A 23,018-nucleotide genomic window follows, 5' to 3' on the forward strand; every position below is an offset into this window, starting at 1 on the left:
AGGCCCAGGAGAACCCCTGATCCACCCTTCCGCCCACTATGAAGTGTACTTATGTCCTACTGCATTTGGCAAGGCAGCGGAGAGCACCACCGAACAGCAGAGTGGAGCACGTGAACGGTCGACCCGGGAATAGAACACTCTGCGAAGCTGCCGGTCATCCTTCAAACACGCTAGCATGATCTTCGATGCTTGGATACTCAATCAAGAGGCTGCTCGTCCCTCACGTGTCGATCATCCATCGCCCCATCCGGAAGCATTGTGTAATAGAATCCACCCAGTCTGACTCGTATATTGGCCAGAGCTCCCAGCTCCAACAACCACAGGTCCTCTCGGAGGATGTTGGGATGAAAATGCAACAGAAAGCACTCAGAGCACTCCATCTGCGTCGTGATACTCCACCCCCTTCGATTGGCCAGCACCACGCAAGCTCACCGATCACGCCATTGCTATCCCAGATTCCCAAAATATTCCACGCCCGCGGAATGCGTCTGCCTCCAGGTCCCTGTATTCTCTTCCAAGGTTAGCGTACGTACATATGGAACTCGCCAAGGCGATTGACATGACGCAAACTCAGGAAATTCTCAACCTGGCCGATCATCTGGCGCTATACGGAGGCCCATTAAGGGTCAGGTACAGGAGGCCAATCTTGCCTTTCTGGAAACGACAGTGATCGAGGGATCCATCCATTCACCCTGAAAAGCAACATATAAAGAGGCGCTGCTCCCCGGAAGAATCTAGCCAATTCAGTTCAATCACATCTACATCTGCATCTTGTTATCTCTTTTTCTTTTTTTAATGCTCTTCACTCCACAAGTGAACTGTCATCGGAAATATTGATTCAATCCCATCACACTTTGCACCTTTCACTATGACTGCCCCAACGTTCGACTCGGTATCAACTGTCACTGTCATCGGCGCCGGCCCCTGTGGTTGTGCTTTCGCCGCCGACCTGTCCAGCCGCGGCAAGTCCGTCATGCTCTACGGCCACCCCGACCACCGCGGCGCCATCCCCATGATCGAGGAGAACGGCGGCTGGCTCGAGGCTGACGGTGCGTTCGAGGGCAAGTACCAGATCAAGACCACCAGTGATCTCTACCTGGCCATCCGTCACTCGCCCTTCATCGTCACCACCGTCCCCTCCTACGGCCAGGACACCATCCTCCGCACCCTCAGCCAGTTCGACCTGCGCAACCACACCCTCATCATCAATGTTGGCAACTTCTTCTACCTGGCCGCCCGCCAAAAGGTCAACGCCCACGCCATCCTCGAAACCGACATCTCCCCCTATGCCGTGCGTATCACTGGCGGCAAGGTCTTCATCAAGGGCGTGAAGAAGAGCCTCGCCATCTGGGCCGAGCCGCCCACCACCCAAGTCGAGCGTCTGGACGCCGGCGCCGAAGCCAACCTCCGCCGCCAGGTCGAGTCCATCTTCTCCCAGAACCTGGTCTGGTGCAAGAACCTGCTCGAGGTCGGCCTGAACAACGTCAACCCCGTCGTGCACTGTCCCGCAGCTCTCATGAACGCCGGCTGGATCGAGGCCACCAAGGGCGACTTCTTCTTCTACGCCCAGGGCATGTCCCCCGCCGTCTCGCGCGTGACCGAGAAGGTCGACCAGGAGCGCCTGGCCATCGGTCGTGCTTACGGTCTGGAAATCATCCCCATCACCACCTACATGAATCAGAACTACAGCCACGAGTGTGAGCCCTTCGCCAACTACCACGAGTTCGCCGTCGGCTCTGTCATTCACAACAAGACCAAGAGTGCACCCACCAGCATGAAGCACCGCTACCTCCTGGAGGACATTCTCTTCGGTATGGTCCCCTGGTACGAGCTGGGTGTGAAAGCCGGTCTGCCTTCGCCCACCATCCGCTCCCTGATCGAGATGGCCTCCGTCGTCAGCGGCTTCGACTACTTCGAGCATGGCCGTACCCTCCAGTCTGCGGGCCTGAGCGAGGCAACCTCCGAGCAGATCCTCATGGCTCTGGGTGGCCCTTCGGACAAGGCACCCACTCGGGCCCTGCCTGACTCGCCAGTCAACAACTCCCTGGACTTGCATGTTCCCCTCCCGACACCCCAGGCTGTCGCATAAGCGGCGGGTGCGGTGCAATTTGTGAAAAGTTTCCTATGTTCTTTCAGCATTTGATTTACAGACCTTATACCTGTTGATGTTTAGATCTTGTTTTCTTTGTATTTAGCTAATAGCGAGCCTGCTGTTGGGCCGCGACCGGACTTTGTTTAGTGTTAACGACGTCGCCCACGGACTTTAAAATACAAAAGCGCGTTTGTATTTGGCATTATCATCATTTCTTCCCTTTTACAATATCTGCGTACTCGTAGTATATTCAATTATTGATGCCATCCAAAGTTAACGTTACCAGGTAATCTTGGTTGGGCCTGAGTTGCGATTTACGAGCATTCCATGTACACGAACTTGGTGATTTCCACCAATTTCTTCACTGTAAACTAGTGTATTGATTTAAGCGTTTCAGTGGTGAATTTTATCGGAAACTAAAGACTAAAAATCCGAGGGTCATCACGCTCAGATTCTCCCCTTGGGTCGCTTTTTGTAGAGCTGTGGATTCATTATACTTGGGTAATGTTACTATGATTTTTATTTTTATTTTCAGTAGACAAGAATAATGCTGCTGACCCCATGCACCCACCACAGACTCCGCGAAACCAGCCATTGTATTGTGTACCAATTTTTTTCAACTTAGTTAGACACAGAGAAGCTTATAATTTTTTTTTTTCTCTTTTATCTAGTTAGATCGGAACAATTGTGCAAAAGTGGTTTAGTGTATGCAGCGTAGTGCAGAGCGGCGGCACGTAGCGCTCGCGACGAGCGGAGATCCCCTCTCGCTCTTATCTCGGGAATCGCGCTTGTCATCTCTTGCCAGTTGAACGTCGCTACCTAGGTATGGACCGACCTAAAAGACGATCCTTCAAGATCCGGACCAAGTTCGGCAGCGCGAGGAAATGGCGCAGTCGGAAGAATCGCCCGTGCGATACCTGTCGCCGGAGAAAAACGGTCTGCATCATCGAATCAGAACCTCCCTGTAAGATCACGTTGAGGCAAAGGTCCTCACTGTTCAGGGACTACAGTAACTAATTACCCGACTCCACAGGCAAATTCTGCCGCTCGCGAGGCCTGTGTTGTCGATCTGCAGATGATGACCCACCCCAACCATTTGAGCCCGAAACCGGACGCTCAACGCAGTCGGCTTCGAGCCTGACCGAGGCCATGGAACAATCGACAGCTTCTTCCACCGCGATGCAGCCGATGTCGCTTCCGGGCTCATCTTCGCCTGCTCGGGCTAGGTCGACTCATCTTGCAGGTGCGGGTACAGGTGCAGGAGCTGCAGATATACTGTTACCACCGGCCCAGTGTATCCCTGAAGAAGGACCATGGACTCGGTCAGAGACGTCTCCTGCAACGATCTCCTTAGACTCGCCTGCATACGCAGTGACTACAAACAACCCTCTGATCTACACATTAGAAGACAACAAGAACCGCACAGCGCATAACATGGGTCTTTGCGCAGAGCAGGATACAGATCTCCTCGAGTCATTCCGCTCAGTAATCATGAACGAACAAGACGGCGTAAGCGCCGATATAATCCAGATCGGCGTCGGAGATCCTAAAAGGAGTATCCCACCTGTCCACTTTAATCTCCTGCATGATGAGTTCCAGCCCGCGGATGATCGTGCAAAGGCGCGCGCATCAGAGACGATCGAGACCATGGTGGATCCGCATGGCCCAGCCCTTGTGTGTTTGTTTTTCCAGCATGTTCACCCCGTTTACCACATCGTTTCCAAAAACAGGTTTCTTCAGCTCTATGCTGCAGATAGGTTCCAGATTCCCGCGTCGCTGCGTGGTGCCATTTATGGAATAGGGTCTATGTTTTGGCAGCATTTGCCCAAACAGGCCAGTGGAGAAGAAAAAGGAACGTTGCAGTTTGATCTGCATGATCTGTTTGAGGAAGCTCACTCTTCGCTACAGAGGGAATTCCATGCGCCCAATCTGTGGAAACTTCAGGCTTGTCTCTTGTTGCTCTACGAGCGGCCCGCGGACAATGCCACGATCGAAACACCGCGCACGTGGATTCTCTCTGCTCATACTGTGGCGTGTGCTCAGATGATTGGCTTACATCGAGACTCAACAGACTGGAATATTGCACCTTGGGAGAAGAAACTTCGAAAGAGATTGTGGTGGGCGACCTACAATGCGGATATTTGGTCATCAGTCTGCCATGGTAACCCACCGCTAATCTATCCGGGTTCATTCACAACTACAGAATTAGATGGTGAATGTCTCGTCTTTGATGAGGATCTCCCTGTGGAGTTCCATCATTTAGTTGATAACTCTAGCAAGGGAGTTGATGTTTCCACCGGGGCTCGTTTTGAGCAGATGATTAAACTTGATCGGATACTGCATAGGCTGATTGACTCGTACTAGTGAGAATTTCGGGGTTGCTTATTGTCTTGCATCATACTCACATCCTACTAGTTCCGACGCTTGTCATGCAGCTTCTATGGCACAGCCTTTGAGGAGAGAAGAGGACCTGCTGGATATACACACTAAGCTGGAAGAATGGGCTTCCATGATGCCACAGTGTACAACGATGGCATTCTCTCAGCAATCACCCTCATACAATAATAACGGTATGGCAAGCATGAAACCTTATCCGGGCCACACATTCTCAACTTACCCTCCAGCACCACTAAACCTCTCCTTCTTCGCCGTACAAGCCCTCCTCTACAGGGCTTTAATGAGCCCCGCCAAAATGTCCGCCAAATCCGAACCAACCTCCTCCCTCCGCCGACACTTCCCACACGCAATCACCTCCTTCCAAAAATTCACGCAATTCATGTCAGGCATTACGCAACCATGTCTCAAAGCATATTGGGGTGGCCGTACGTAATCCGCCTCGATGATTTGCAGTCACATTCCCGCCAGACACACAAAGCTGACCTTGATTCTTGGCGGCCTCCTAGATGCTCGATCACAGTTAACCCTGTGCGGCAACTTTTTGATCTATCTTTTTCTGCTTGCGTCGACGCCGTCTCAGGTACATGCTGCTTTTGGCCTTCTGGAGAGCTTTCATGAGTCGCTGCAGAGACTGAGGGGGTGGGCGGATGATGATGCGTCGTTGGCGCTTGTTCGACCTGTTGCGTTGAGGATTGATTCTTTCTTTATTCAGGCTGCCAGGATTATGAGGACGGGGATGGAGTCGCGCGTGCGTGTTGGGTCGGATCTTGTGGCTTCGTAGTTGGTTGTAAATATTGCTATGAACTCATGATCTACGACTGATGAAGTGAGTAGTATCACATCTATCAATCATGTAGGGGCTAGGCCCAATCAACCAAAAACATCAATGACGCTCCGAGGCTTGCTGTACTTTCCAATCGGAACGTACTCAACCTCATCGAATCCCATCGAGCCCGGTCCTCCCAGCTCCATTCCTCTCTCGCTATCAGTCCAGTGCGGCGATGCGGCGATGGCAATGATGACAACCTTGAGCCCAAACTTATACTCCGGGGTCCCGAGACCGGCCCCAGTCTCTGCATCAATAACAGCAATCAAGTCCGGCACAGAAGCCAAGATCTTCGACTCGCCGTCGACCACCGCTTCAACGAAGGCATTCTCATTCTTGAATAGAACCTTGATCAACACCTTCGCTCCATCGCTCGTGGTGCCTTCCACTTCAAGAACACCATACGTATGACCCGTCTTCAGAACCCGCTCGACACTGGTGATTTTCCCCTGTCCAAGAATCGCCGCGCTCTCTGGACCACCGACTTCGTCAATAATGCGCTGTGTCTTATCTGCAATCGTCTTCTCCAAGGCCACAGCCCGTCCAATCCACCACGCCAGAGAAACGGTATTAGCCACCGCCTGTTTCCTCACCGTCTTGGCTTTCTTAGGTGGCCCAGCACTCCCAGCCCGACATCCCATCTCCACGCACGCAGCTCGAAGAGCCTTATCCACCAACCGGTCCGTCCTCGACCGAGTCATCGTGATAAACGACCCATCTCCACTCGCAATGGTATTCGGAACCAGCGCATCGCCATTCGACGAGCCATACGCGTTCGGCGTGACCTGCCAGGTCGTCGGGTATGCGCGTCCCATATAATCCGCATCGACGCAGGGGACTCCGTAGTTTGCGGAGACGCTCAGGTTGAGCACGCCGTTCCCGCCGCCGATTTCGAGTGACAGGAAGCCGGAAACGGGTGGGCTTTGCATGACTCGCATCAGCTCGTCGTGCGCTTTGAGACATTCGTTGTTCTCGAGTCGCTCCATGCTCACTTCTGGACTGCCCATGCATCCTGTCCAGCCTACCAGGGAATCGTCTGGTAGGTAGTCGGGTGATACGACCTTCAATTTGCCTGGGTTTTGTTGGAGGGTTGCTTTGGCCTTGAGGTATTCTTGGTATGGATCTCCGCCGCCGCCGCATCCAAGGACCTTGCATCCATGTGCAATGAAGGCAAGATCAGTTGGGGAAATAATCCATTGCTTGTCTTTGATCTCGGGGCGATACTTTTGGACGTCCACGTTTTCCTTGATATTGAATCCCGCATCAGAATTTCTTTTGGCGGTTTCCGGCTCTTCTTCTTGCCCGAACTCTTCAATCGGGTTCTGGGCCGAATGCTGCAACACCACATCCAGCTGCCCAATAGCCCTGATTAAGATTCGCGCTTTTGCCTCCACATACTGAATCGGAAGCATTGTTACCTCAGCGATCTGCACAGTCCCAGACTTGGCTCCATTTTCAATGGCTTTCTCAATTGCAAGTCGACAGACTTCCTCCTGAGCTTCTTTCACCGTCCGATTGGAGGTATCGACAACAGTATCAATCACCCCCGAGACTCGCGACACGGCAGCGCCAACGGCATTAGCGACTTCTCCACCCTTGACTGTTCGTACGAGACGCACGCCTGACAGAGGCTTGTCGGTTCGAATGAGAGGTGTTCCGCCACCAACTATGAGGACGTCCACATCGCCTTTCTGAATCTTTGTTCGATCGACAAGTTCTTCGATTTTCTCTCTCATCACGAGCTGTGCCTTTTGAATCGTATCTTTTGTCACGTCTGACAGCCTCTCGACCTGACCCATTCTTGCAAATGGATTACGGCCTGTTGGAGAATGCATCTCGGACGCAGCGACTATATCCGTTGAAGTGAGATATTCTCCTCCAAACAGCCTCGCCTTCTCAAGAAGTTCGAGAGCGACACTATCCGGTCCGACAGAAACTGCACCATCCTCCGCAACGCGGACAATAGAGCCGCCACCCAAACCAATACTTTCAACAGCAGGAAGAGCAAAGTTGGTACGCACGCCCCCAACAACACTCATCACAGAGCTCATCCGCGGGAGCCCATTAGGAAGCAACAGTCCACTATCAGACGTTGTACCACCGATATCAATTACCACCAGCGGCTCAGTCCGTTCACCGTACTGCTCACCATCCGCCTCAGCAGCCGCTTGCCAAAGTAGCTCTCCGCCTCGAATGGAGTTCGTTGGTCCCGAGTTGAATGTTCGAATGGGTAGTTCCACGGCCTCCGATGCACTGAAGACACTGCCGTCGTTCTGGGAGAGGTATAGTGTATATGGGTTCTCTTGAAATATTTGCGTCATGCTCTGCTGAAACCCGAAGATAGTTCGCTCAGCCAAGGGGCGCAGTGTAGCGTTTAGTATAGCAGCGTTCTCGCGCGCGAGGAAGCCCAACCCAGAGACTTCGTGCGACAATGTTATTCTCGGCTTGAATCTCGGATGGCCATGCTTTCTCATCCATTGTAGCAGAATGGACTTCGCTTTCTCCTCCTGTCGATGATTCAATGGCGCATACATGCCCGATATGACGACATTGGAAATATTATTCACGACAAGCTCCTCCGCCACAGACTCAATCTCTTTCACGTCCAGAGGACTGATCTCCGTTCCAGAAATCTGATATCCTCCATTGCAAAAGTACACCTTCGGCGACTCGATACAAGCGCGCAGATCGGCGGGGAAGTCGATGAACGGAGGGATCCCTCGCCCGAAGCCTTCTTCGGATCCTCCACAAAGTCGGATAACCGCGACGCGGCGCAGGGCAGGTGAGCGCTGCACGACGGCATTGACGAAGTGTGTTGTTCCGACGATGACGCAGCCGATTGAGGATAGAGAGATATTTGAGGTTTTGATTACTGCTTGGACGGCGTTGGTGATGCCGGTCGTCACGTCCGGGGTGGTTGGGCTCTTGTGAGAGGCGATAATGGAGACGGGGTTCAGGGAAATGAGGACTGCGTCCGTGTTTGTTCCTGTTTATATAGAGTCAGATATACTGTTTCTTCATGTTGCATCGTCGAGAAACTCACCCCCAACATCGACCCCGATGCGATACGCCTGATCCATGACGGTGCCCATGACTACTGCCTCAACCAGTGATCTGTACAATTTTCTAGAATGCCGAGGTCAATTCCTGGAGACTTTATGAGCGATCGCCCCTACCCCTCCTCGATTTGTTTGACAGCTCGACGAAACCCCTCGCGCGATTGCGGGGTTTTAGTTCCCCGATAATCACGCAGTTGCCCGATCGTGATAACGCCTATCCGCTTCGAGAAGGTGTGAGCGCCCTCAACGCATATCTGGCCGACGACCTTTCCAGACTCTCTTTCGCTGCGGGGATTATTCCGATTCCGCTGCTCCGCCGTTATGCGCATAAAAGACTCGGCTCGAACCGCTATGATAAGACAGACTCGCTTCAATCTGTTGTTGAACAATCTAAGTTGAAGCAATTGATCTACTGCATGATGGTTGCACCGGCTACCGACACGCTGAGCATTCCAATTATCGATCTTGATCCTGCGCGCTCTGGGTCTTCGGAGGATACTGCTCGCGTCGCGAAAGATGTCTATCAGGCCTTTAAGCATGTCGGTTTTGCTTATATCAAGAACCATGGGGTTCCGCAGGAGCTTATAGACGAGGCTTTCGAGTGGGCATGTTTGCGTTCTATTGCCATCATAGAAGTGAAGCTCATCGCTAATGAATACAACAGAGCCAAAGGTTCTTCGCACTCCCCCCAATCTGCCAAAGACAAAGCTCCCCATCCCCCGGAAGGCTGGTACCACCGCGGCTACTCAGGCATCGGCCGAGAAAAGGTAGTTCAGATGGTCTTCGACAAGGAAGGAATAGCAGAAAAGCGAAAAACACCCGACGTAAAAGAGTCCTTCGAGCTCGGCAACGAAACCGACGAGCGCATGCCAAATATCTGGGTTCCCGAGGAAGTCCTCCCCGGCTTCCGCGCTTTCTTCACCAAATTCTTCGAAGTATGCTACGGCGTCGAACAGCTAATGCTGAAAACTATCGCCATTGGAATGGGCCTTCAAGAAGACTTTTTCCTGAATTACCATCAGAATAAAACCAATCAGTGCAGGCTTCTGCATTACCCGCCCGTGGAAGAGGAACTTCTTAGGCTGGGGAAGGCTGAGAGAATTGCCGCACACTCGGATTTCGGGACTATGACTATCCTCTTCCAGGATCCGGTTGGCGGGTTGGAGGTGGAGGATATTCATGAGAAGGGCAAGTTTAATCCTGCGCCGTTTATACCTGGCACGGCGGTTGTAAACATTGGGGATCTGCTTATGCGTTGGAGTAATGATGAGCTCAAATCGACGCTCCATCGTGTGAGGGCTCCGCCACTTGTTGATGATTCTGGATTGAGTGGTCGCATGACTCGTCCGAGATATTCGATTCCCTATTTTGTTAGTCCCGATCGGGACCGGGTTATTGACTGTCTTCCCGGGTGTTTTGGGCCTGGAAGGCCGAAAAAGTATGAGCCTATTACTAGTCGAGAGTATATCTCGATGCGGATGAATGCGACGTACTAGGCAGCGAAGATCGCGATGTGTTTGGTCCAATTTGTATACTCTGGAAATCGTTTTCTTATTCTTTGGATTATCATAATCGCGTAACATTCAACTTGATTATCGTCTTCAAATTGAAAATGATATCCAGGATATGAGAGAGGGCTTCTCAAAGAAATCATATATTTATGACTTTGGTACAGTTGGTATCGTATCGCGTGCTGATCGCTCTGTTCCAGCCTCCCTAGCCTAGAACTTGTCCTTGTTGGCCTCCACCCACTCCTGGAATCTCTGCGGGGCATGCTGTGAATACTTTTGAATGTTTCCAACCGCATTGGATGCATCATGGTGCGAAAAGAATGAACCAGGACGATCCACAACGTTGCGAATGAGCCAGTTGACGAGAGGAGGAGGCAGACCATTCTGCACAAGCTGAGCGGAAGCCTCTTCCTCAGAAATTTTGGTGACATCAATCTTCTTGCCCAGCACACTCGCCACGACACCAACAGCATCCTTCAAGCTCAACTTCTCCGGCCCCAGAAGTCCAACCGACCGAACACGTTGACCGCTAACCAAGATCGCGCCTGAAACATCACCGATATCGTCGGGCGAGATCCAATCGAAGGGAGCATCAGGGTTTGGCAGCTTCACTTCCCCTTGTGCGATAGCATGCTTCTGCTGGAAGATATTGCTGGCGAAGTACGCAGGCCGAATAGCGACGAAGTCATTACCAAAGACCTCTTCCAGCGCAATCTCCACCTCGGCGTGGTGCAGCGGGATGAAGTCGTCCGAGGGCACGGCGCGAATATCAGTTTCGATGGAGAAGCTGCTCAGGAAAACGACGAATTCAATGCCCGCCTCCTTGAGAGCTCGCAGAGCGGGCCTCATGTGGTCAGGGGCGCCCCAGACCGCATAGATAAAGGCAGCCTTGGCGCCTGTTTGGTGAACGGCTACCTTGACGGTCTCGGGCTGGGTGAGGTCGGCTTGGACCTTTTCGGCGGGGATTCCATCGAGTTGGGGGGTCGGCTTGGAGGGGTCGCGTACGGCTAGCGATACTTTTGCGCCGTCTTTGTGGGCTCGAAGGGCGGCGGCGGAGCCAACTGCGCCTGTGGCGCCGAAGACGATCACGTTGTTGTAGGCAGGCATTGTGGGTGAGCTTGCGATTGATAAACTCTAAAGAAAAGCTGGCGAGGTATTCCTTTATACCCAATGGAGTCGGAAATGTTCAAGTGCAAGTTCAAGTTGGAAGGGGGAGCTATGACGGAGCTTCGGGCTGCCGATGCCCCGACGCGAGGCTAAGTCCGTGCTTAAAGCCGGGCACTCGGAGTCCTGGACATCTCTACAGCCTCGACGCATTGCGCGTAAAGTCCGGATGATCAATCTGAATGACAAATTGGCCTCCATCCAGCGACTTATGAATTTGATTACTCCAGGGTTCTGCACGGCAGACACTGGGCCCTATGACGACATCTGTACAACTGGAAGCGTGCCACCTTGCTGCACTTGATGTTAGGTCGGGCTATATATCATCGCCCAGAAAGACGCGAATTGGCATCCATGCGTCGCCAACCACTTTCGCCCGAGTCTGAATCCCATCTAGCGCCAGGATATCCCCATTGGAGAGACACCAACCATCCATCAGAAAGTTAGAACTGATTCGATCCGGCGTCACGCTCTTTGGAATCATACTGGTCCCACGCTGAAGCCCCCACATCACACTGAAATTCTCAGCCAGTCTCTTTTCCTGATTGTTCTGGAAAGACGTTTACTCACAGAATCTGAGCCGGTGCCTTGGCTTTCGCTTTCGATATCTTCAACACCGTGGGGTCATCAATCAGGTCCGTATGCGCGTTGATAGGTGATGCGGTGTTTCCACCGAGACATGAGTACGCGGTGCAATGTATCCCTTTGGACTTGCAGTATTCTAGTAGTTTCGGCCTGCGATTATTAATAGACTACCAGTGGAACCACGCCTCTCGAAACTCACGATGGATTATGGGGATGCAGCTAACAGGAACAGCTTTGTTAGAAAATTTCCCGTCTAACCTGACATAGACATAGATGGGTCACTTACCTCAATCTGGTTGACGGCAGGAACAACCTTGCAGGATGGATCGTTGAGAAGCGTCTCTAAGTGAGACATCTGGAAGTTCGAGACACCGATGGTCCGGACTTTCCCCGTATCCAAGAGCTTCTGCATCTCGCGCCATGTGTCAACGAAGTTCCAGTCTGGAAGATGCTTTGATCTGTCTTCTGGATCCGTCGAGCATGGGAAGTGTATCAAAAACAGATCGATATACTCAAGGCCGAGATTTTCCAGTGATTTTTCAAGCCCCTCTCGCACGCGGTGATGCCAGTGGTTATCCAGCTTGGATGTGACCCAGATCTGTTCCCGCGGGACACCTGATGCGCGGATGCCCTCGCCAACCTCTTGCTCATTGCCATAGTTCAAAGCTGTGTCGACGTGTCGATATCCATTCTGCAGAGCGTACTTCACTGCTTCACGAGTAGCATTTTCCTTCGACTGCCACGTACCAAGCCCAATGGCGGGGATGGCGCAGCCATTGTTCAGGTGAAATGTATGAGTGGTGAACTTGTGGTCTGACATCCCAGGCCAAGCTGTACTGTAGTGCCAATGAGAAGCAATAAACCAGATCTTCTGCAATGGCAGATAAGGAGGGGTATTTCAATAGTCCACCAAGGCAGAGATCGGTGTCGGCAAATTGAAAGCAGGCCTCGTTTGCTTCGCCGAAGCTTGATCCGCCGATCTCCTCGTAGTCATGCGGAGACGCGGAATTCCCCAGCAGAGTCTCTACCCGAGGGTCATCTTCTGTCAAGAATGCGATACTCGAGCCCCGCAGGCATCCCTCTCCATTTGGAGAACTGCTATCAGAGACAGCGCTAGCGGCAGTGGGATTGATCGGCCAAGTGAGATCGGTCAACTCAAAAATGGCGAGGATCCGAGGTGTAACACGACGTGAGGGGATGCAAGTACCAATGATCCCCCGCCCCGGTCAAGTGTGCAATGATAAGCCGCGAAAATATGTAAGATGCCGACGGTGCGGCCTGCAGTCCCCTGTGCCCCATAATTCTTCCTGTCGGAGCAGAAAACCGTGGACACTCGAGCGACAACATGGGCTGGTCGTGGCCGTGCCTCAAGGAGAGGCTTCAATGGTGAGTGTCGTCTGATGTTCTCAACGCCCCTGTGCTAACAGCCGTGCAGTCCAAAGGATGAAGATGCAAATTACGAAAACACCACCTGGTGTAACCGCGATTTGATTCCTATTCCGCCAGATCGTCGAACATATGGAGTCTGGTCCTATTTTGGTATGGGGATGGATGTCTGGAGAAGACCCACTTGCTAACAGTTTAACCCAGGATACTGGACCGTGTCGGGATCCTGCATCTCTGCATGGTCGACCGGTAGCACCTTGCTCGCTTTTGGGCTCAGTCCACAGCAGGCGATAGCGGTTGTGGTGAGCACCCAGCACCCGCAATACAAGCACTGAAATCATTTTGTTGACCTGGTTAGGTCGTTGGTGGAATTCTAGCTGGCCTCCTTGCCGTTGCATGCGGCTGGATGGGAGAAAACCACTATATCGGATTCACGGTTTCAAGCAGATTCTCGTGGGGAATGAGAGGGTCATATTGTTCGTATCATATGATTCGTCTCTTGTTCTCAATACTGACATCGTAGTATAAGTTCCTGTTATCTTGCGCAGCTTCGTCTCTTGCATGTGGTTTGGCATGCAAGCATTTTGGGGTGGGCAGGCAACTCGTGTCATGATAGGCGCTGTCATACCTGGTAAGGCCATCGTTCTTGATTCAGATGGACGTCCCTTTTCTGACATACATGTTGAAGGCTTTGCTCATATGCCAAATTATTTTGCTGCCAGCTCCCACCTACAAACCAAGGACTTCATTGGGCTTGTCATCTGGATGTGTGCATTCATTCCCGGATTGCTTATTCGGCCCGAGAAGTTGCAATTGCCTTTTGTGATTTGCTTCACATTTTTCTGTGGCTCGTGTTTTGGTTTACTGATCTGGTGAATCCATCCCTGGCCTCGACTCGAAACTTGGACTGACACATGAAAAAGGAGCGTCTCCCAGGCCCACGGGCCAGGAAGCATGTTTCAAAAGCCAGCTTCAGCGCCGAATGTCGGTTGGGCATTCATGTTCGGAATTACCGCGATCCTCGGGTCCTGGGGATCAGGAACCCTCGGCCAGTCGGACTGGACTCGATATGCCAAGCGAAGATTCGCTCCGACTCTGTCTCAACTGATTGCTTCTCCATTGACTATTGCCGCAACAGCTACCATTGGAATCATTGTTACTAGTGCCTCGCGTGATATCATGGGTGGTGAAATTGAGTGGAATCCCATTTACCTGCTGGCTGACATTCAAGATTTCTATGGTTCGAGCCCGGGGGTTCGTGCTGGTGTGTTTTTCGCTAGTATTGGAATGGTCTTTTCTCAGTTTTCGGTGTGTGGAGCTACTCTCCGGGTTGGATATCCATGGTGACTAACTTAGGCTCTCAGATCTCGGTTGTTTTGAACTCGGTATCGTGCGGTATGGACTTGGCAGGTCTATGGCCGAAGTACATCAACATTCGAAGAGGCGGATATATCATGGCATGCATCGGCATAGCAGTTCAGTACGGTTTTCCCTCCTTACACTTCTTATAGCCTCTGGAATTAACATCTTCAGGCCATGGCAACTTCTTTCCACTGCAGAGAAGTTCCTTTCAGTATTAAGCGGTTTCGGTGTCTTCATGGCCCCAGCAACGTGAGTCAATAAGACACCAAATCAAACAAATGACCTCGCTAACTTCGGCTACAGCGGAATAATGCTCGCAGATTATCATATTGTTCGAAGATACAAGCTCAAACTCGGCGATCTGTACCTTGGCGACAGCTCCTCTATATATTGGTTTGCCGATGGAGTCAACTGGAGGGCTTTCATTGCCTTCCTCTCAGGCATGTGGCCACTCTTGCGTGAGTATCCCTTTCAGCGAATGCAATAGTTTCGGTACTAATCCATAACAGCTGGGATGGTTGCCACGGTCAATTCCTATTCTGGTGCTCAGTGGACAGGCTGGATACGCTTGTATAACTTGACCTTTCTTGTCGGACTTGCTATGAGCTTTTTTGTATTTTGGGTATTGTGCCACTTTTTCCCTCCCACAGGACTCGGGGAGGAAGCAGCTTTTGCTCATGAGGAAGTTTTGTATGGCGTTTCAAAGCCTGCAAGGAGTGATAAATGTGAATTTACAGTGCAGGAAGGAGAGAAAGAAGTGGCGGTTGCAAATGTCGTCTAACGCTAATTAGCTCACATTCATTTTCCAAGTCAATGCACCTGTTCCAAGTACCATGATGTTAAACACTGCACCATTGTGTGAAAGAAAATCATATGATGTATCGAAATTTTCGGGCTACACTAGTATGATGCTGTGATCATCACATGAAGTTTGAATCGGTTTAACTAGTTAGTTAGATCCAATATATATCATTAAGAACACATCCTGCCAGTCTTTGTATTGCTTAAAGACAACACAAACGAAACTGATCTGTAGGAATTCCAATTACACTGTGAGATGGTGTCACATCTGAATCATACAATTTAAAGTTCTATGTCTATTCCAGTCTTGATATTCCAGTATGTTTTGAGTCCATCTAATCACCAACCAACCCACATAAACGTCAACGGCTTGGCAGAAACAGGCGGGGCACGCCGGCAAAAAATGCCGACCTCCGCAAGGAACTCTTCACCGCCGGAGAGGCTGGTAAGTGTCTGCGGACGCGGGTGACGGTCGGTCTCGAGCCAGCCAGCTCAATTGCACTTGAAGTTTTGCATGCCTGTTTTCTTCACTCTTACCTGCTCCCCACATTTACGCCCCACAAGCGCTAGGCCAGGCGCCCCCGGTTTAGCCTCTCTAGCCTCCGCACGGATCACCCTTTCTCGCCCCCAAACGAAGCTACCCCTCGAGGTGAATTTGTGTCGAGTCTCGCCGTCGCACCAGCGAGTCCCCTGATTATCTCGTCCAATTTGTCGCCTAAACATAGCGTATTGATCGACAATGGCGGATGCCGGAATGGACGAGTTTGCGCAGACTCGTGGCGCCGACGATCTCTTTGACGATGAGATTATTCCTGTCTCGGCGGAGGAACAGCAGATCGAGACGGAGGTGGTTCCGGAGGTAGAGCGAGCACCCTCGGAAGAGAAGCCTCAGCCCGAGAAGCCGGCTTCACCGCGTGGTGAGCCCGCACAACGAGGACGTGGGGGAGAACGTGGGCGAGGACGTGGACGTGGCCGGGGCAGAGGTGGACGCGGCGGACGCGAGTCGCAACCGACTGAGCAGAAACGAACCGAGAGCGTGCCACAGAAGAACGGGACTGCGAAGAAAGGACTCGAGACTAGCCGGTGGGCGTCACAGGAAGAGACACCTGAGAAGCCTCAGGAGCCAGAGAAGGAACAGCCTGTTCAAGACGACGGGGAGAAGGCCGATGCGCTTGCAGATGATACAGAACCAGCACGCGTTCCAGCCGTCCGGGGAGACCGAAGTGCCACCGGCGGCGTCAGGAAGGTAAGACACAACCCTACAGCAATTTCGGATGACCATCCACATTGACGCACTCCAGCCCAAACTCACCGAGGAAGAACTCACTAAGCGCATGGCCGCGGCGAAAGAGCATGCCGCTAAGAAGGCGGCCGCCCATGCTCGGGCACAGGCCGATCAAGCCTCATTCATGGAGCGAGAGCAAGCTGCAGCTAAGAAACGGCGCGAGGAGCTTGCAGCCCGTCGCGTTATGGACAACGAGCGCGAACAAAACCGACAACGCAAGCTCAAGGCACAAACCGGCCGTGAATGGGATTCCCAGAAGCTCGAAGAGGACTACAACCCCCGAGGAGCTGGCAGCCAAAATCGGCGTGGTATGCACGGTGGCGTCTCTGGCTACACTCGACGGGACTTCGAAGCCGCTTCGCCTGAGGATGGCGCTGCTGACCTGCTGAGCCCCGGCCGTGGACGTGGACGCGGTGGCCGTGGAGGTCGAGGCCGAGGACCGTCGCGCGGACCCAAGGGCGAGCGTGCTTCATCGAAGGAGCCGACGGGAAAGCCTGCTGTTGGCAATGAGTCGGAGTTCCCTGCTCTTCCTGCTGGCAAGAAACCCGAAGATTCTCCCAAGCCTGCGGTGGCGACCAGCTCTCTGGAAAAACCCTCGATGGAGAAGCTGGAGGCTACCATGTCCCCAGTCACAGGCAGCTGGGCCGACCAGGTTGACGAGTGATCCTCATACACAGACAGGCCGCGTTTCCTACTTATTTTTCCTTTGGCTCTTTTGAACCTTACGACTCTCCTTTTGTTTTGCATTGCTTACGATACGAAAGACTTTGATTACGCCCTCTACAATTTGATATCCCCCATGTGTTTGGTGTATATGACACTGGAAAAAAAATGAATAGTTAAGTGGAGTTAATATAAGCTTCCTCGAGTGTATTTAAGATTGTCCTTGTTCGTTGGATCCATTGCGCATAGAGGATTACCGGACGGCTACATTAGTGTATTCGTAGCTGCCTGACCTCGTGAACTCGTTAGAAACTACTCATGACTCTCGACAACACTCCGATGCAGGACAAGTCCGCCTTGCTCTGCTGTTAGTAACAAATATTCCATGCCCCTACGTAGAATTTGCGTACGCGGCAATCCTTCTATCTCCAGCCGCTTGACTGCAGGATTTCCTCTTCTTCCGATTCCATTGTAGGTGTCGCAAGTCAAGACGTCCGCCGGATCGAATGGGCCGGCTACAATCTCCACCACGCGAAACCTGTCGAGACGGATTTATTTCGAGTTTCGCAACGAAACAGGCCAGATGGCTGTACAACATCGTTTACGCTTGTTTTAGCTCACGCTGGTGCAGAAGGTGACGCCAGCCTTCATCGCTTCGAGTGCGGTTCGGATAAGGTCAGATCCGCTAGGGCGCGCAGGGCAACCTTGAGTGCAGACAAATGGACTCCTCTCCAGGCGAGTCTATTTCTTGCACCCTTCACATCGCCCAGCGCTCGCACCAAACTACGCCGGGGCAGAGCCACTGGAGCCCCGGCTTGCGAATCTCGAGCCCTGTCGGAGAAATATCGCTTTAACTATTGCTGGCAGGTCCACGGTGGGGCGCACCTCGGGCGAGCTAGATTGATAAACGATCGCAGCTCGGGTCTACAGGGCCAACTTGGGGCTATGGCAAACTCGGTGAGCCTCTGGACTGCTCAAAAGAGACAGCAGGGACAGCAGACGCGACGACGGGCGCAGTCGCCAGGGGCCATCGCTCCACTTGGGCCATGCTTAAGCCCAGAGACTGACGCGGTCTCCCCCAAATTTGGCACCCTGCGCGCCTTCAGCCTCTGCAGATCTTCAGCCTGGCCGGACTTGACTTTAACCGCCATCGCTATTCCGGGCAAAGGGCCTGCGAAATCGGACTTAACCACCAAATTCATGAACGCTCGCCAAGGTTCCACCTCGGACCTAACGAGCCTTTTATTGGATCGATGCTCTCCTGAACGGACCCAAAACCAACCTGTTTTACCATGCAGCACCTTATTTTCATAAGGAACAATGGCGCGGCAGTCCCAGCAGCAGCTTCATTCCACTCGACTATCCGATTCAGCTTAGGGCCCTTTTCTCTATTCAAAACGCCTAGTCTGCTGCCTGGGCCGTGTTTGGCAACGAGATGACGACGCCGTAGATGGTTTGGGAGTCCTCACAGGGCTCTGAGCCCCATTCGCCATGTTAGTTTCATGGATAGACCTCCTTCCGTTCGGGAGATCAGCGTATGATCGAGGGTGCCCTCTGCTCGAACAGGAAAAATCACCGTCATACCGGTCTGCTATCAAGCGGCATAAATAAAGCCTTGGTTGTCCAGGTCCATCCTACCCACGAGGGTTTTCCAATCGTTGTTCGTTCAAACCTCTAGTCACTCTCTCCCTTTCGCTTCGTACGCTCTTTCGACCCCCGATTCACGACGATGCGTCTCCAAACTGGCGCCTCCGTGGCTGCCTTTGCAGCAACCGCCAGTGCCAAATCCCTCTCTGATGTCTGCACCTTGTCCAACGTCAAGTCCGCTCTGCCTGCCAACGGTACTCTACTCGGAATCAACCTGGAACCGTCCGCTTCCACCGCCAGCGTTGTCTACAATGCTACCGTTGGCGGCGGTATGAGCACTTCTTCGACCACCAGCGAGACCTACAACTACTGCAATGTCACCCTGACCTACACACACCCCGGCAAGGGCGATACCGTCGTCGTCAAGTACGCTCTGCCTGAGCCCTCTGACTTCAAGAAGCGTTTCTACGTTGCTGGAGGTGGTGGTTACTCCCTGTCCTCGGACGCCACTGGTGGTCTGGAGTACGGCGCTGCTGGTGGCGCCACTTCGGCTGGCTACGATGCCCTGAACAGCGTTTCCTACGACGATGTTGTTCTGTACGGCAACGGCTCTATCAACTGGGATGCTACCTACATGTTCGGCTACCAGGCCCTGGGCGAGATGACCCAGCTCGGAAAATACTTCACCAAGGGCTTCTACGGCATTGGCTCCAGCTCCAAGGTCTACACCTACTACGAGGGATGCTCCGACGGTGGTCGTGAGGGTATGAGCCAGGTCCAGCGCTGGGGTGACGAGTACGACGGTGTTATCACCGGTGCCCCTGCCTTCCGCTACGGCCAGCAGCAGGTCCACCACGTTTTCCCCTCCGAGGTCGAGAAGACCATTGACTACTACCCTCCCCCGTGCGAGCTGTCCAAGATCGTCAACGCCACAATTGCCGCCTGTGACCCCCTTGACGGCCGTACCGACGGTGTTATCTCCCGTACCGACCTGTGCAAGCTCAACTTCAATCTGACCTCCATCATCGGCGAGAAGTACTACTGCGCCGCCGAGACTAGCACCTCTCTGGGTTTCGGCTTCAGCAAGCGTCAGGCCGCCGGCAGCTCGACTAGCTACCAGCCCGCCCAGAGCGGCACCGTCTCTGCTGAGGGTGTCGCCGTTGCCCAGGCCATCTATGACGGTCTGCACAACAGCAAGGGCGAGCGTGCCTACCTGTCCTGGCAAATAGGTTCTGAACTGTCCGACGCCGAGACCCAATGGAACAACAACACCAAGAAGTGGGAGCTCGACATTCCCTCCACCGGCGGCGAGTTCGTCACCAAGTTCGTCCAACTTCTGGACCTCGACAACCTTTCCGACCTCGACGGCGTCACCTATGACACCCTGGTCGAGTGGATGGAGACCGCCATGTTCCGCTACTTCGACAGCCTCCAGACCACCGTCCCCGACCTGACCAAGTTCCAGGCCGCTGGTGGGAAGCTGCTTCACTACCATGGTGAATCTGACCCCTCCATCCCCGCCGCCTCCTCCGTCCACTACTGGCAGGCTGTCCGCGACATCATGTACCCCGGTCTCTCGCAGAAGCAGGCCCAGGCCAAGCTCCAGGACTGGTACCAGTTCTACCTGGTACCTGGTGCGGCTCACTGCGGTACCAACTCCCTGCAGCCCGGTCCCTACCCCGAGGTCAACATGGAGATCATGATCAACTGGGTCGAGAACGGTGTCAAGCCTTCTCGCCTCAACGCCACTGTTTCCTCCGGTGACTATGAGGGTGAGACCCAGATGCTTTGCCAGTGGCCGTCTCGCCCTCTCTGGCGCAGTAACACCACCTTCGACTGTGTCAACGACAAGAAGTCAATCGAGAGCTGGACTTACGAGTTCCCTGCTTTCAAGGTCCCTGTGTACTAGATGTACGCTGCGACTAAGAGGATTATGGTGCTGATCGATGCAGTTTTTTCTTCTGCGTCGAGTCAGACCCTTTTACTCTATGTACATTCTACAGTGTAATTGAAGTAAACGATTCAAGTCTTTTTTTAACTTGTTCATTCTTCACTTGCGGATTTTATTTCGATACTCCCTTTCTATTTCCTTTCTATCAGAAAAATATTTTAGCTGTCAATAGCATTTATTTTGGTCTAACACTTCTTGGTTCATGATCATAACACTCTATTCTGAGGAGATTCGAAACGACTCAACACGAGATACAGACTCAACCCCCGACATATAACTCCACCTTAACCAAGGTTAAGCGTGAAAGCCGCGGAAGTCGAACAGCTAAAAGTATCCACATCATCCGACTGCTGATACGCATTCGCACAATCAGTATCACCCACCGCACAAGTGGCAGACGAGCAGCTAGAGTCATCGGTCGTAACGTCAAACCCGGACGAAATGAACAGCGAGTCCGAGTCCAGGTTGATGCAAGAAAGATCCCACCAGAGCGTGTCGGCGCTCTTGGTGTACTCGAATTGCAGGACGCTTTCCTCCGAGTCGGAGGTGGCCATCTTGATCGAGATGCCGCCGCCGTCGGAGTTGGTGCGCCACTTCTCGGTGTAGATGCCGCCGCCCGGGGTGATGGTTTGCATGTTATTGGTTGTGTCGGATGTCGACCAGAGGTAGACGGTTTGGGAAAGGTTGTTGACGATGTTGATGCCGCTGCCGCTGGTTGCGGTTGCGGAGGCTGAGGCTGAGCCCGAGGTAGTTGCGCTGGCGGTGGAGGTGGCTGCTGGGGTGCTTCTGAAGCCCTGGGGGAGGGCAGAGACCGTCGCGGCGAAGGCGGTGAGGCTCAGGTTCCTGAATAAAGACATTGTTGGATTGGATTGCTTTGGAAGGAATGCCAAGCGATATGCTTTTGTTTTTTTTTGTTGAAGTTGAAATGAGGGCGTGTCTGGTCTACAGACGAGAATTGAAGTTGATCGAACGGATTGGAAATAAATTGAGGCACAGCCTCGAAGAAAGAAAAGTGGCTGAATAAAGAGAGCTGTAAGATTGAAGATATTCAAGAAAGGAAAGAGTCAAAGGGGACGAGAAGGGAGAAACCCTTCATTCTTATACACATGGTGGAGTCCCTGTTCAGGGCGAGCCAGCAATTCTGAAACACAAGACTAGCATAAGGATAGGCTACGACGCCAGTAAATGGAGCAATCGAAGGTCTGGAAGCATCCGAGAACCAATGCAATGCCTGGACCTGAGCCTGGTAGCCCTTGGTATACCCTAGGCGGGTAGGTGGGCTAGGGCTTCAACGGGGCATGGTCTACCTCCAGGTGCTGTTTGAAGGCCTAATGCCAGGAACACATCACGAAGATGATCCAGCACTCCACAGGGCTGGCGATGGTGTCGAATAATATCGACAGATCGGCTGGTTCTTTATGTGTGGGTCCCGCGTGGTGGTCCAGACCGCGGCGTCATCACCTTACATGTGGGGAGCAGGAACCGTTTTGAGATCACCGCTGTGGCGGGCTGTGGCTATTCAGCGTCGACATTCGGCCACAGCACGCGTGGCCTTGCGCAATGCGAGGGCACACAATCTTCCCTTTAGGTCGAGGCTGTTCGCGACTGGTTGGACGAGGACGCCCGTTGAGAATCTGTCACATTGTCGCCGTTTGTATTGCAGAGGTGTCAGGTGGGAGTCTGCATCAGACAGACTGCACATTAAAAAACCTTGCCCAAATAAACCATCTCAATTACGAACTGTTGGCTATGCCAAGTACTGAGTGTAGTTGGGGCCGGATCAAAAACAGTGCGGAAAAGCGGAAATCCCGCTGTCGCCTGAATTCCCAGGCCCACAACGGAACTTCCATCCAGCGCTTGCTCCAATGCTCCAATACTCCGATAGGCTGGTTACCAACTACATAAAGTACTAGTACCGTAGAGTAGTTAGAGAAAGTACTTAACAAAAGGTTGTAACTACTCACTTTTCTAGTCATCACGGCTGTAGCTGGAATCCTTTTCGCTCGTATGCCAGCTTGAGGCCTAAGCTTGAATTCACGGAACTCGGCATCTACAAGGACTTGGCGTCCATTGCGCCTTCTCTTGACATTTGGAAGTTGGTGCAATTGAATCGAATCGCACGAGATCCCGCTCAAGCTTGTCTTGGCAGTTGCATTTTCCGGCCTGTGATCATCATGTCACGTTGGTGAAAAAACCGCTTGGATGTCGCAGATGAATAATCCACAACTACGATATGGCGAAACGGCGGTCTATAGAACACGAGTCGGAGGTGTCAGCGGGGGGAAATCTGCAAGTGCAAATGCAAGCAGAAAAAAAAAGGAAACATGCGCCCGGGGATTTTCCGTCAAT

General features: G+C 52.6%; 10 protein-coding genes across 10 annotated transcripts; 6 read left to right on the plus strand and 4 right to left on the minus strand.

The window, feature by feature from the left end:
- Positions 1-868: 868 nt before the first annotated feature.
- N7532_008727 (NAD/NADP octopine/nopaline dehydrogenase family protein) lies at positions 869-2,089 on the plus strand (the record flags this gene model as incomplete). Its single annotated transcript, XM_056621219.1, has 1 exon — positions 869-2,089. The coding sequence occupies one exon, from the start codon at positions 869-871 to the stop codon at positions 2,087-2,089; it is 1,221 nt and encodes a 406-aa protein (XP_056472025.1).
- Positions 2,090-2,976: 887 nt separating this feature from the next.
- N7532_008728 (fungal specific transcription factor domain-containing protein) lies at positions 2,977-5,270 on the plus strand (the record flags this gene model as incomplete). The annotated part of the gene is made up of 4 exons (XM_056621220.1): positions 2,977-3,028; positions 3,126-4,455; positions 4,508-4,914; positions 4,996-5,270. The coding sequence occupies 4 exons, from the start codon at positions 2,977-2,979 to the stop codon at positions 5,268-5,270; spliced, it is 2,064 nt and encodes a 687-aa protein (XP_056472026.1).
- Positions 5,271-5,359: 89 nt separating this feature from the next.
- Positions 5,360-8,395, minus strand: N7532_008729 (hydantoinase/oxoprolinase family protein; the record flags this gene model as incomplete). Its single annotated transcript, XM_056621221.1, has 2 exons — positions 5,360-8,301; positions 8,359-8,395. The coding sequence occupies 2 exons, from the start codon at positions 8,393-8,395 to the stop codon at positions 5,360-5,362; spliced, it is 2,979 nt and encodes a 992-aa protein (XP_056472027.1).
- A 398-nt stretch (positions 8,396-8,793) lies between these two features.
- Positions 8,794-9,870, plus strand: N7532_008730 (isopenicillin N synthase family dioxygenase; the record flags this gene model as incomplete). Its single annotated transcript, XM_056621222.1, has 1 exon — positions 8,794-9,870. The coding sequence occupies one exon, from the start codon at positions 8,794-8,796 to the stop codon at positions 9,868-9,870; it is 1,077 nt and encodes a 358-aa protein (XP_056472028.1).
- A 225-nt stretch (positions 9,871-10,095) lies between these two features.
- Positions 10,096-10,992, minus strand: N7532_008731 (uncharacterized protein; the record flags this gene model as incomplete). Its single annotated transcript, XM_056621223.1, has 1 exon — positions 10,096-10,992. The coding sequence occupies one exon, from the start codon at positions 10,990-10,992 to the stop codon at positions 10,096-10,098; it is 897 nt and encodes a 298-aa protein (XP_056472029.1).
- A 373-nt stretch (positions 10,993-11,365) lies between these two features.
- Positions 11,366-12,454, minus strand: N7532_008732 (uncharacterized protein; the record flags this gene model as incomplete). The annotated part of the gene is made up of 4 exons (XM_056621224.1): positions 11,366-11,564; positions 11,620-11,784; positions 11,834-11,853; positions 11,921-12,454. The coding sequence occupies 4 exons, from the start codon at positions 12,452-12,454 to the stop codon at positions 11,366-11,368; spliced, it is 918 nt and encodes a 305-aa protein (XP_056472030.1).
- Positions 12,455-12,979: 525 nt separating this feature from the next.
- N7532_008733 (nucleobase cation symporter-1 family protein) lies at positions 12,980-15,163 on the plus strand (the record flags this gene model as incomplete). Its single annotated transcript, XM_056621225.1, has 10 exons — positions 12,980-13,020; positions 13,070-13,173; positions 13,225-13,322; positions 13,379-13,496; positions 13,550-13,892; positions 13,944-14,328; positions 14,385-14,500; positions 14,554-14,631; positions 14,686-14,840; positions 14,892-15,163. 10 exons carry the CDS (start codon positions 12,980-12,982, stop codon positions 15,161-15,163), a joined length of 1,710 nt encoding a protein of 569 aa, XP_056472031.1.
- Positions 15,164-15,922: 759 nt separating this feature from the next.
- On the plus strand, positions 15,923-17,132 carry N7532_008734 (uncharacterized protein; the record flags this gene model as incomplete). Its single annotated transcript, XM_056621226.1, has 2 exons — positions 15,923-16,429; positions 16,485-17,132. The coding sequence occupies 2 exons, from the start codon at positions 15,923-15,925 to the stop codon at positions 17,130-17,132; spliced, it is 1,155 nt and encodes a 384-aa protein (XP_056472032.1).
- Positions 17,133-18,860: 1,728 nt separating this feature from the next.
- Positions 18,861-20,627, plus strand: N7532_008735 (putative tannase; the record flags this gene model as incomplete). The annotated part of the gene is made up of 1 exon (XM_056621227.1): positions 18,861-20,627. One exon carries the CDS (start codon positions 18,861-18,863, stop codon positions 20,625-20,627), a length of 1,767 nt encoding a protein of 588 aa, XP_056472033.1.
- A 326-nt stretch (positions 20,628-20,953) lies between these two features.
- Positions 20,954-21,526, minus strand: N7532_008736 (Secreted thaumatin-like protein calA; the record flags this gene model as incomplete). The annotated part of the gene is made up of 1 exon (XM_056621228.1): positions 20,954-21,526. One exon carries the CDS (start codon positions 21,524-21,526, stop codon positions 20,954-20,956), a length of 573 nt encoding a protein of 190 aa, XP_056472034.1.
- Between the last annotated feature and the right edge of the window lie 1,492 nt (positions 21,527-23,018).

This window comes from Penicillium argentinense (genome assembly GCF_028826775.1).
Source record: "Penicillium argentinense strain IBT 30761 chromosome Unknown utg000009l_segment0_segment0, whole genome shotgun sequence".
Classification (NCBI taxonomy): domain Eukaryota; kingdom Fungi; phylum Ascomycota; class Eurotiomycetes; order Eurotiales; family Aspergillaceae; genus Penicillium; species Penicillium argentinense.